A 13,704-nucleotide genomic window follows, 5' to 3' on the forward strand; every position below is an offset into this window, starting at 1 on the left:
ATATTGGAGGTGTATTTACGTAACCAGTAATGGTCGTTATCAGTTGATAACCTACATAATTAGTCGGACTCCACGAGCCGTTGACCATTCTGTGGCTTGAACACGGATACACTGCTAGCAGCCAAAAAGAAACATATTAGTCATGACGCTGGCGATGTGTTGGCGCCAACCCACGCCAGCAGCAGCCGCTACGTCAGCGGTGCCACCCTCGCGTCGACACCTGGACGAGAACGTGCCAGAGATCGCACCAAAAAGCGTTGCATTTCTGGTTGCCACGTGGCAGCGACCTACGGCATTGGTAACGCAACGCATGTGCCTCCACGCCCCTCTGAAACCTGTTTCTCCTTGCGTTCGACACTTTCCATATGTGGCTCCGTCGACCTGCGACTATCGATTGCTACGTCACTGCGCCCCGGTTCCGGCGGCTGCCGCTAGAGGCGCAGCTGTCGCAGCTGAGGTATTTAACTAAGTTCCTCGGGGCGGGCGCGGTATATCGCTGGAAGGCAGCACACAGTGTGGTTGAGTGTGAACGCTAGCAACCGGCTACTCGCACTTCACGCTTAAATTTTTTTGCTAGTCTCATCTGCCGCGTGTGACTCACCTCCTACGACAAGAACAATGGCGGACGGCGTGAAGAGGAATATCCCCATCAAGCTGGGAGACTTCAGCGTCATTGACACAGAATTCAGCAGCATCCGCGAAAGATTTGACGCCGAGATGCGCAAAATGGAGGAAGAGATGGCGCGATTCAGGTCCGAACTGATGAACCGGGAGTCCAACTTCTTCACGAAGAGCACAACCAGGTCAGTGCACGATTCGCATTGTAATTAAGTCAAGTACTAAACTCTGTTAACTGTTCAGTGAGCCACCGGAGAGATTTTCCTTTCTATTTTATTCGGTATTTCTAGTTACCTCTCGTATTATTCTTAACGAAGCGCGCCGGTGCTTTAGTAACAGACTAACAGATGATTTCGTTGCTCGCTTGAGACTTTACAGTCACGAACTATAAGAGTTGAAGTTACGGTAAGCATTTCATATGAAATGTGTGGAACACATAAATTCTGTGAACGGCAGACAGCATCAAAACTTTCATGTTATTTGTTTCGTGTTTATTGTTCCAGAAGAGCTACTGCAAGGTGCTTCAGTTTACTTTTACTATTGAATTAAAAAAGAAACTCTTTAGTTATGTTCTGGGATTGTATTGCCGTTAACGCAAGGGTCCGGTGATACAGAGTATGGATTATAGTAATGTTTTAATAAGCAGTTAGTTGTTTTGTGTTGTACGTGTTCCAATTGTCGAAATTATAGTTACTTGAACACTTCAACTGGCTTCTTCGGCATTTACAAACTTCTATCACGGAAAGTAAGCGCTCTAAACAACTTACTTCTGAAAGTAGGCTTATGTAGTGCTGTTAATTATTTTAAAATTGGTGTCCTCTAAATGTATATTGGTTTTAAGTGAGCGTGACTAACTAATGATTTTCTGGAAATGAAATACTGTTGTCAGATCTTTGCTGGGTTTCTATGGAAAAAGTGAGGTTGCACACTTGTTAAGTTACTGGATTTGTATACGGGAGAAGACGTGTTCAACTCCTCGTGCAAGTATTCTGCTTCCAGGGTTTCGCGTGGTTCGTGCATCACCCATGACTCTTTGGGCACTGGTGATTCTTGCTATATTATCCTTCTAAGGAACATTTGCCCCTATAACACCAGACGTGGGACGGACACTAACTTCTACACCTTCCGCTCTATATCAGTCTGGGTAGATAACAAAGTCTGAGTAACTGTGAATGCCACCTCCACAGACTGTTAGATCCGGCATAATTATCGTTGCTCATAAGAGTAGCCTATTAATTTTCAACACAAAATAATATGAATGACCTAGTGGAGAATATCGGAAGCTCGCAAGAGATTGCTCGCGAAACGCACTAATATATTTAGAAAAGTCTCGAAACACTGTTGAGTAAGTTTGGAGAGAGAACTGGCATGCGCGGCTGACTTCAGAACTATCCTGCTGCCACCGACGTTTATCTGGCTTCAAGGACCGTGAAGACAAGAAGAGAAGAACCATGACTCGTACGGAAGCATACAGACTGTCATTCGCTCGCTCCGTTTGTTAGTGGAACAGGAAAGAATGTGACTAACATTAACACAGCGAGTCCATCACCGTGCATCGCACAAAGGCTTGGGGAGTATGTCTGTAGATACGACAGAAGTTGAGGAAGAAGTGCAGGCGATCGACGTTTGGTGCGAGGATTGACGGTTGACCGGTATAGACAAATGTTACGTGTTGTGCATAAATAGGCAGAAATAACAGTTAGTGTTTGTTTACATGGTTGGTGATTAGATACTGGAAGCAGTCGTATCCGTTACGTATCTGGGAGTATAAGCACGGAGAGATTTAAAGTGAAACGACTACACAAAACCATTGGTAGGAAATGCAGATGGCAAGAAGAGCTTCAATGGGAGAGTCCCCAGAAGTGTAGTCACCCCACGAAGAATGTTACAGATGATTATCACGCTTCTGTCGAGGATAGATTAGTAAGCGCGAAAGCGTCTCTGAGACGTTCACCCGACTTAATCATACTCCCAAGAGAGGGTCATGCATCATGGTGTTAACTGTTGAAATTCTGCGAGTGCACGAGCCCAGAAGAGTCAACCAATGTATTCCTTCCTCCTGCGTGAATTTCACTAAAAGGTCGCGAAGACAAAATTACAGGCTTACGAGATCACACAGAGGCGTAACATAATACTTTTATTTCCCTGCGCACCGTTCACGGCTGGAACAGGAAACGAGGGAAACGACGACGACACACGAAATACTTTCCACGATATATCCTGAGCTAGCTTGCGGGATACAGATTTAGAAAGAGAGCTAATGTTTATCTCCAAGGTGTACTCGTGACTGCTGTGATTACAGTACATGGTTTGCCCACAGGACTTACGTGGGGTTATTCTTGCGGTGTGCGGTGAAAATTCAATTTCCTGTTGCCGACAGAGGCGGCCGCTGTTTGAAGTAGAGGGGCAGAGCAGACCGGAAGTGCGGGGGCGGCGACGGCGGCGGCTCACTTTTTGCTCGTCGCCCGCAGGGGCGTTCCACAGTCTGCCCCCTGTCGCAGCGGAAGCTGCCTTCAATGGGAGGGGAGGGCATAAAAAATGTACAATAAAATACAGGCCAAACTCGCAGCTACCGCACGCTGAATGCGGACCTTATAAGGGAAGAAAAACGCAGCCTTCGATTATTGCGGAAATTTGTATATCAAGCCACATTCAGTGTCTCAGTAGACGCCTTCTAGCATAAGTTGTTGGCAGGTAACATGGTAATGGTTCTTCTGATTTTTTCCCAGTGAACCCGGCATGTGACTTTGAACTACCCGTGATGTCACCTTTTTTTGAACTTACAAAGGCAAACTACGTTTACTCCCATTTAACTAATTACCCGCTTTTCGGCGCGGAACATCAGACTACTCAAAAAACGGAGATAGAAGATACTGGCAGCAAGTTTGGAAAAAAGTAACTTAAACATTCACGGTGATTAATGGTTCAAATGGCTCTGAGCACTATGGGACTTAACTTCTAAGGTCATCAGTCCCCTAGAACTTAGAACTACTTAAACCTAACTAACCTAAGGACATTACAAACATCCATGCCCGAGGCAGGATTCGAACCTGCGACCGTAGCAGTCGCGCGGTTCCGGACTGAGCACCTAGAACCGCTAGACCACCGCAGCCGGCACGGTGATTAAAAAGTCTTCACAGACACTTTGCACGAATCCGGATATCTCCATTTAAGAAGAGGTATCCAATAAAACCTCGCAGACTGACATGAAAGTGTAACGTATCAGTTCGGGGGATAGAGATAAGGAAAACAGCTGTTAGATGCTGTGATGAAAGAGATTTTTAATTACACTATCAAGGGAAAATTATTCCTCCCAGGAAGCTTTTGCTACATCGCATGCAAATATGAATTAAAAATAAGAGAAAAGCAAGACCGTATCAGTTATCTACTGGCAAACACAATTACTGGGGTAAATCAATTTCATCGACGTAAGTTAAGGGTCTCGATTAAATGGGAGTCTCACTACTGATCTGCATAAGTCGTGACACTGTTTCCGAAAACATTTCCGCCACGCTTTCTCATTTAGAGTAATCTTTCTTCTTGCCTGTTTTGCATCGATAATTAGCGACGAAAGAGGGTGTCTGTAAGTTCAAATGACTCAGAGCACTATAGGACTTAACATCTAAAGTCATCAGTCCCCTAGAACTTACAACTACTTAAACCTAACTAACCTAAGGACATCTCACACATCCACGCACAAGGCAGGATTCGAACCTGCGACCGTAGCAGTCGCGCGGTTCCGGACTGAAGCCCCTAGAACCGCTCGGCCACCCCGGCCGGCTCTCTGTAAGTGCTAGCCCTATACGGCAACAGTATTATAGAAAGGGAGCAAAGAATAAATGCGCGTTTGATGACTCCTCATCCTCGGTAAAGCTATCGAATGAGGGTTGTTCACTGTTGCAAGTATTCCGAGGAAATTGTAATTCACAATGAAAGCACTTTAACGACAAGAACTCCGTGATAAAAAAAAGTAATTTAAAATGTCAACCAACGCGATCTAATTAAGTTATCTGCACATGTAAATTCAGGAAGACAAATGAATTTCTGAAAACATATCTTACACAGTTTAATAATTGTCTTCTTGAATCATTTTTAATTGCATTCGACGCATGAGTCTTTACCTATGATTTCTTTGGCAATAATTGTAATATTAGAGATGTAGTTTTGAATACCGCTGTGGTATAAAATTACGAACAAAATCCTTTTCGTTACCAGGTAGGAACAGAGTTTTTTTAGCTTTCTAAACAATTATCACTGGAGCCCCTGAAATCTTTCAATGAACATATGTCTCCAAAATTTGAAGCCGGTGTTCAGGTTGTAACAAGTGCATCGTATTTTATACACACAGGTATAAAAGCGTAGCCGCGACGGAAATATCGATCAACTTGCTATGTGACCACATTTTATGATTATTTTTGTACCAGTAAATCAGCAGTTATGCCTGCTTTGAGTTGCTCCTGAGATGCATGGCTGATTTTCAGCTTAGTGTTCAATGTGAGCCACACTCAGTTAAATGAACTCACTGTTTCTCAAAATAACTATCAACAATTCATGCGATTATAAATAAAAACTAAAACTTTCACAGGAACTGTAACAAAAGATCACTCATCCCTTTCAATAGCCACTATCGCTTTTTCCAGTAGCTTCCCAGGTAGATGATATTATCATAACTGATAGAAGGGCTAAATTTATTGTGATCGTATTTTCCACAATTTTAACTCTTTCGAATCTGCGAGAAACGAAAATCTGTGTGCTGAAAATGAATAGTGCCAATCAAGAACGTCTGTTGGTCATGAAAAGATGGGTAAATCGTTTACAAGAATTCTTTCGTGAATTCGTAAGTAGTGCAATCTTTCGCCCGACTGGGAAACTAGCAGATACGAACATTTTGTAGCGTTATGGTGCATTGCTTGTTTTCTCCTGGCGACAAACTGTTCGTGGAGAAGCTAGCATGAAGGAGCCACCATTGCTGCGGGCGTGCGATTGTAACAGACGAAAGACTGGCTTAAGTGACGTGAAAAGTGCAGGGGAGCTGAGTAATGTTCCAGTGATATTAAAAGCGAAGCGAAGAGAGGTCTTGACACAGTTTCTACAGGCCAGTTCACATCTAACATGACAGCTGTGGATCAACTGTAAAATTAAGCCAGGTTATGGCCAAACCTTACGTCGACATCTAGGTCACTGGTGCCCTGCTCTAGATGGACAAATATGGAAAGGAATACAACGTTAGCCTTGTGTAATGAACCATCTCAGCATTTCGGGAATCTACACAGAACCGGTATCAATACGATGACGAGGATATGAGTCCTGGTTGTCCCCCACACGGGTCCTGTTTCTTAGTCACTGTGCAATCACGACGGACGCGAAGCAACTGGAATTCTTTTTCCCTGGTGGAGCTCGTCAGGAGTTTCGCGTCTTTATATCAAATCATGCACTGGGTACTTGCGTCAGAGTGAATCTTTCTTAGAAAATACAATGAAGAATTATAAAACCTCCATTTCTCATACTTCATAGGTCTTCTTCTCACTTATTTCGCTAGCCTAACACGAAGTATCGAACAAGTCGATAACGGATATTCACTGAAGTATCACACTGCCATTAGTCTTAACAGTATTAATCGCACACCAAAAACGACTTCTGATACTTGCAACAATGAGAACTTCGCGCCTGTATATGAGCAACGGCAGCTGCAACGCAATGAGCGTTAATTACGCTGCAAACAGCCTACCGAATTCGCGCACGTAATTTGTAAGTCGTATTTAAAATGCAACAGCGCAAAATTTTTAGCGACACACGATATCCTCTTCCCGTTGAGAACAGGCCACCCTTCGGATCTAACTGGGCGCTTGAACTTAAGCATTAATTGGTGCCTGGGCAGGTGTTGCGGTTCATCAGTGAAGCTAAAAGTATATGTGCTATGAATATAAAGCGAAAAAAGGAGTTGTAATTAAAAGACGAAAATGCAGCTGCAGCATTCAAAATGCAGTCATCAAAAACTTTGTATTGATGAAGATATGTGTAAATGTATTGAAGAGGGGTGAAAGTCCTAAAAGCGTCGTGGAAAAAAACAAAGCTATACAAAAGTGCTTGATTGCTGTATTTATTAAAGTAAAAATAAATCCACATAAAAAATTTGGATTTTCGGTTGCCTATTGCTAGAGACCAATGTTCTGACGTAGTATTTACCAGGAGAGCTCGATGATTGTCTGCTTACTGGTATATATTACTCGTTTAGTACCACGTGCAGGGTAATTAGAGGTCTTGGCACACAACTCAACCGTGTCATGCATATCATACGCGGTACAATCAGACCTCGCCTATTTTATAGCTATCCACACTCAGCCACATACCACCTCTAATTCTGTGTCGGGAAAGTGAACTTGTACGGGAGTAAAAAAAATTCAGGCAGACGTTCCAATCATCAGTAAAGAAATTCTTCGCTCTCGCCAGCCACCCTGGAAACTTGAGGAATGTTTGTTGGCAACGGCTGTAATATTAGTAATGGCAGCAGATAAATGGTACTCCGGAACAATTGAAGACGCCGTGCATGTCGACCAAGCCATTTGGTTTTGAATTGTCACGCAAGATCTTGTGTGTTCTTAATCGAATAAGAACCAGCAGTAGCAAGTGTGCCAATTTTCTGTACAAAGTGGTTGCGAGTGTGGTAATGAAAAGCATATTCATCACGTATTTCAAGAACGTCCTCAGAGAGCTTTTGCTGATGATCCAGTAGAGTTCCTGGTAAATGCGGAGGGATCGATAGACCACATTCGTGGATTGAGTATTAGTTGGTGATGTGAGATAACTGTAAATAGTAATTTTCAGTGATGTACCCATACGCTAAATAAACAATAAACAAATAAATAACAAATCCATGATAACAGACGGACTAAATCTTTTACGTTAGTCTAACAAAATCTTTCGACGATATTTTTCCAAGGTATCTTCTGAAATGTTCCATCATACACCTACGATCATAATTCCAAGTAGGAGTGTCGACAGTATTGTTAGTGGTGAAAGCAACTTGTTTATCTTGCTCCAGTTAATTCACGAACGCCAATTGTTTCCCAATTTAAACGAACAGGCAGCCAAATGCTTCATAACTGCGTAGGATGTAGAGATGGAATTCTGGAAGCATGATCTAAAATGAGCACCATTATTCTATTGTACTCAAAACAGCTGGTGACGCCAACCCCAAATTTTACAGTAAGGCTTGTTCAGACAAATTGTGTGGAAAACAGAGGAATGCGAAGCTTTTAATACTTCCACCAACAAAATTTCAGGGAATGCATTATGAACTGCCGTAAGTAGTTTCGGTAGATATAGCATCCCGTTGTTAGAGACTTTGAGAAGACATTTTCATTAAAAGTATTTGAAAAAATGGCTCTGAGTACTATGGGACTTAACTTCTGAGGTCATCAGTCTCCTAGAACCTAGAACTAATTAAACCTAACTAACCTAAGGACACCACACACATCCATGCCCGAGGCAGGATTCGAACCTCCGCCGTAGCGGTTGCGCGGTTTCAGACTGTAGCGCCTAGAACCGCTCGGCCACTCCGGCCGGCAAAAGTGTTTGTACTATACGAAAAGTTTATAAATCATATGCATTCCAGAGCAATAAGATTTGTTGAATGCGCATACGGAATGATTAATGAATGGAGACTACTGAGTAAAGAAACGGAAACATCCATCAACGTAGCAGGTCACATAGATGCTTTTGGCTACACATGATATTGTCATAGACAGGAAAGGATGCAGTGTTGAAGCAGACCCGTTTTGTACCAATGCAGACATGAAGTAACACATTCAGCAGGAACTTCACATCATACTCTAAAACGGAAATTCTTTTGGCGAATATTTTGTTAGAAATTCAACACAAAAATTGTCGATAATCTCTCAAGAATAGCTTCAAAATTTATAAATGAGTAATTTGCCATATTATTTGTGGACACCTGTTCACTGTAAATAAACTACTACAACTTGCGGTTTCTATCTGAACCACATTCCACTGCCACTACATTCCATAAACTGGAAATTGCAAACAAATAATGGCTGCTACACGGCAGCTGTTGCGTGGCTTTTACTGTATTTCCATCTGGCGAGGATGTTTACCGAAACACACACACAGACGCTCGCGCCCTGTCAGAGATGATCAATGCATAAACAGTAGACGTCATGACTCATGCAACATTGAGGCCACTAATATTTCGTTATCGGTTTATTGGTTAACACCTGTACCCTTTATCGCATCGAAATACTGCAACAGCTTCTCATTTTTTTTTTAAATTAAAAAAGCAAGTACGAAATACTTTTTATTTCATTTTGAGAGCTCTTGACACAGTAGGGAAGGTCGATTAATATATGCAGTACAACTTTTGACAAAAAGAGACTGTATATGTTTGATGTATCTACTGTAAGTCATGTGTAGCTCCGCCTGTTACTGCCGGAAATAGTATGCATTGCGAATGTCGCCAGCCCGGCCCAGTTCGCCGTGTGAATGCGATCTAGATTGATGATACACAGTAGTTTCTGGAAACCAGCGATGCGTGGAAACCATTTTCCACGTTCCTTGAGAAGTGTGGTAGCTATCTGAATTGGACGGGAGGCGTTGCGCACGGTCCGGACTGCAACGCTAGCTCCGGCCGGCGGTCCGCGAGAAGCAGTCAGTGCCTTACTGGGCGGTGACGTCATGGCGGAAGTGAGGCGCCTTGCGGCCGTGGGCAAGGCAGGGCAACGTGCCGTATTCTGCAAGCCGGCCCTGTCCCCGCTGGCGTGGGACGCCGCTGTCCGTTCACCTCCACTCCCAACGCTGTTCATTTCTCTGAATGAAACCGCACACGCATCGGTGTGGAATTTGTTTTCCACTCTTAAGCAACATAATCAGAGGCAGCCTGTAGCATCCCTGTTTCGCCATGATAACTGTGACGTGCAGTGGCATAGCTTCCATGATCCTTCCTGGCTCGTGACCTGTCGATCGCCACGCCTACTCATGGAGTGCGGTTGTAGCTGTGTCCATGTGTCCCCCTGTGAGTAGGTGATGTCTGTTATCGATAGGACTGCGGTAAGCTGAATTGGGACACCATACGAGTACGTTTATGTGCTATTGAGTGTTCCTCATGCCCTTTTTCTGACTCCGGATGCGAGGGATCTTGCTTAAAGACACGTTTGCGTGTGGGGTTCGATAAGCGAATAACTATATAATCAGACGGTAGGTCATTCAACTGTACGACCCATTTCATTCCCCGTGAACACCCCCCCCCCCCCCCACCCATATGAGAATACCTCCAACGCAGGTCTGCTTACTTGTCTGTCGGCAAACGTGTTGAAAGTTAAAAGGCTGGTTCCACGGTAGCACCGAACTTATTGTCAAAAATTACTACAGTCCGCCTAACGACTATTAAATGTTTTAAGCTACTGTCAAGTGGTAATAGCACAAAGATGCATCTCTACACCCTTACGGCGCTGATGACATGTTCGTTTTGGCTTACGTATACGTCAATCGAAATTACTTCATATTCGTTACGTTAGTGGACGTATGCCCGTGTTAAAGTGTCGGTTGGTCCATCTGTATGTAAAAACGCAATCGCAGTCAGCGCAGAAATGTCGGTGGCGTGAATCTAAAGGCTAGCACCATTGGACAATGATTTAAAACGCGAAATACGCCATTAATGGATGTTAATTAAATTTTTCATTTTGTGGGAAAACACGGTTCCAATCTTTGATTTTTTAGTGGTTGTGGAGCCTAACGTAAAGAAAACGACTGGTCTTCTGTTGAACATTTGTCGCACAATAGAACACACTCAGTTCTGACGGTCAGCCGGCCGGGATGGCCGAGCGGTTCTAGGCGCTACAGTCTGGAACCGCGCGACCGTTACGGTCGCAGGTTCGAATCCTGCCTCGGGCATGGATGTGTGTGATGCCCTTAGGTTAGTTAGGTTTAAGTAGTTCTAAGTTCTAGGGGACTGATGACCTAAGAAGTTAAATCCCATAGTGCTCAGAACCATTTGAACCATTTTGAATCTAACGGTCAAAGCTTCTTTGGACCATACCCCAGTTCCAAGATCATCCACATCTCCATATCTTTGCCATCAGTTAACGATGTAGAACAGTCTTCAAACCTTTTAGAAAATCGAAGAAGACCATATCTACCTACAACTGTCATTTTTAAGTTCTTGTTTGTTTAAAAAATCGAGCAGTTTTCACACGACTAGTAATTCCTGAACCTATGCTGATTTATAAAGACAGAATCTTCTTTTCCTCGACGAACGTCATAATTTTCGAGCTTAAAATATCTTCTTCGAGCCTGCATCAGATGAACGATAGAGATTTTGGTCTTTGATACCGTTTTCCGTTCCTTTAACCCTTCTACAAAGAGGAGTGAGCTGTAGTCTTTTCCAGTCATAAGGGAAAACTCGCAACACGAAGACGAGCAAGAAAAGGTGTTAAATCGGTAGGGTAATGAATGAAAAAAGAAAAGGAGAAGTGGAACACCTTCGGGACCGGTTGCGCTCTTCATTCTGCATAGTCCCACTTGTTTTCCTGTACAGTATACGAAACTAAATTCTTCGAAAGGTTAAAACACGAAAAGAAAAAAGTAATATTACAACAACAGAGGACTGTTTGGTGACGTGATAGATTTGTTCATGGGAACAGTCCAACATCTGTATTTACGATGTGTTTTGCAATTAGTGCTTTTTATTCGCTTAGGATAGATTGCGAATTTACACAGTTTTAAGCAGTGGGCACTTCAGCGTGGATTTGTAGTCACTTCTGTTAGTTTTATGCTCTTTAGCAAAGGCCATGTGTTGCGTTCTGCAACAGGTGAAATGTTCACTGCTGTGTCCTCTCTCGTAACACCCCCACTGAAGCTGTCCATTGGCTTGTCCCGCACTTATTGCACAACTGGTCATGAGCGTATGTTCTTATTGCGACCGTCTGATCGCTAGTAGGTCGCTGTCGGAGAGTGGCTACGTGAAGAGATATTCAGATGCGAGATTTAATGCCGTCCTACTTCGCTTGTAATCGCTTCTAGTTTACGAGCGGGGAAAGGTGTCATGTTAGCGGCGTCTGAGTAGGGACGGGACAGGGAGGTCTAGAAACGGGCGCGCACGCCATTCGAGGACATTAGTCAGAGGCCTGTGACGGCGATATTTCACGAGTTGCGTAGGAGGCGTTACGAGGCCGCGCTAGTTGTCGTGCGTTCTATATACTCGTTGCACTTGGCAGCCCACCTATGCGTCATTTATTCAGCGCTGTCTGAATGCCACTCAAGCGCCCGAAAGCTGAAACTCAAGGTCCAAACATAACACTTCAGCTCCAATGACAGGCGGTGAATGTTTAAAATCGACGCCATCTTCATCCGTTCTTTCCTGAATTTATCAACACGTGTGAAGGCACCAGACCAGTCGTACCGCTTTCCGTATTCATAGCTTTCCGTAGCTATTTCTGTAGCCTCGTAACCATAAAACTTGCAATACCGTGAAGGCGGCATGCCAAAACCGTGAAATAGCCACGAAGTGAAGTACATGCTTCGATATGCAAACGATTGACATTCCGAAATGGTTCAAATGGCTCTGAGCACTATGGGACTTAACTGCCAAGGTCATCAGTCCCCTAGAACTAACTAACCTAAGGACATCACACACATCCATGCCCGAGGCAGGATTCGAACCTGCGACCGTAGCGGTCGCGCGGTTCCAGACTGTAGCGCCTAGAACCGCTCGGCCACTCCGGCCGGCTGATTGACATTTCGGCTCAACGATATAGGTGGCAATGACGCCGTCTACATTCTCTATATAAGGAAAGATTATGCAGCGGTTATAGAAGATCGTTTCGTCTCTCGTGTAAGAAGCAGAAATATTTACCAGCATGTGTCCGAGTCACACAGCGATTGGATGGTAGACAGATAGTGATACATCGTTCTGCTATCTTGCTGTACGCGACGTTGGGTATCCAACGACTATTACGCGAATTTGGAATCGATGGATTCAGGAGGCCCTAGCCATACATCACACACGCCCTAAACGACTACAACCGAGCGATATACACAATTTTTAGCACGCGGGACTCGCAGTCGGGAGGACGAGATTCAAATCCGCGTCTGACCATCCTGATTTAGGTTTTCCGTGATTTCCCTAAATCGCTCCAGGGAGTTGCAGGGATTGTTCATTTGAAAGGGCACGACCGAGATCCTTTACCATCGTTAAATCAATCCGAGCTTGTGCTCGGCCTCTAATAATATCTTTGTCGCCAGGAGGACGTTAATACAGCACTATTATAAACTTCGATAAATTATCGTCTTTCTGCAGGCTTCAGCTTCAAAAGTTGAATAATTTATTTCTTGAAGGAGCGTCGGTGAAACAAATTAAGTTCATGAACAAACTAGCTGTTGAGCAGTGGTTGCCAATCTGGGGGTAATTACCCCCTGAGAGGTAAAATATAATTTTCTGAAGAGTAAAAACAATTGTGTTACGGTTATAAAACGAAATTATTTTTAAAAGAGTATTACTATTATCACTACATCGTACCACTGTAATACTAATTACGTAAGTTATCATGGTACAGTGTGGTGGAGGTTACGAATGTCGGAGCATCATCTTTGTCACATACTCCAAACTTTATTCGGATCACCTAAGAGAGTAAAATTGAGATTACACTTTACAAACGCTTAAATACATCATGTAAATGCCTTCTACGAGTCCTGTGTAGTTGCAGAAAAGACTTTAAATTGCTTCATTAGCATTGTTAGCTGTAGTGGTGGTAGTAGATAGGACACAGTGCTTTGCCAACCTGAAGTCTTCGCCAAGTTCTACCAGTTCGGAAGTCAGAATTCCAGCAATCAAGTGATTTACAAAAAATTAAAATTTCAAATTTGTGTCAGATGTTATGGGACTTAACTGCTAAGGTCATCAGTCCCTAACCTTACACACTACTTAACCTAAATTATCCTAGGTACAAACACACACACCCATGCCCGAGGGAGGACTCGAACCTCCGCCGGGACCAGCCGCACAGTCCATGACTGCAGCTCCTCAGACCGCTCGGCTAATCCCGCGGGCAGTGATTTACAAAGAATATGGTTAAG

The 13,704-nt window shown here is 43.7% G+C and overlaps 1 protein-coding gene across 2 annotated transcripts in view; it reads left to right on the forward strand.

Annotated features, from left to right (window-relative positions):
* Positions 1 to 472: 472 nt before the first annotated feature.
* The window catches only part of LOC126095714 (heat shock protein Hsp-12.2), a 106,781-nt gene continuing 93,549 nt past the window's right edge, over positions 473 to 13,704 (forward strand). Inside the window, exon 1 of one of the 2 annotated variants that reach the window (XM_049910464.1) lies at positions 473 to 803. In XM_049910464.1, the coding sequence (XP_049766421.1) occupies positions 619 to 803 (185 nt within the window). In that variant the 5' untranslated portion in view covers positions 473 to 618. The remainder of the gene's footprint in view (positions 804 to 13,704) is intronic. The other variant, XM_049910465.1, reaches the window with a different exon arrangement.

The sequence above is a fragment of the Schistocerca cancellata genome, chromosome 8 (genome assembly GCF_023864275.1).
Source record: "Schistocerca cancellata isolate TAMUIC-IGC-003103 chromosome 8, iqSchCanc2.1, whole genome shotgun sequence".
Taxonomy (NCBI): Eukaryota; Metazoa; Arthropoda; class Insecta; order Orthoptera; family Acrididae; genus Schistocerca; species Schistocerca cancellata.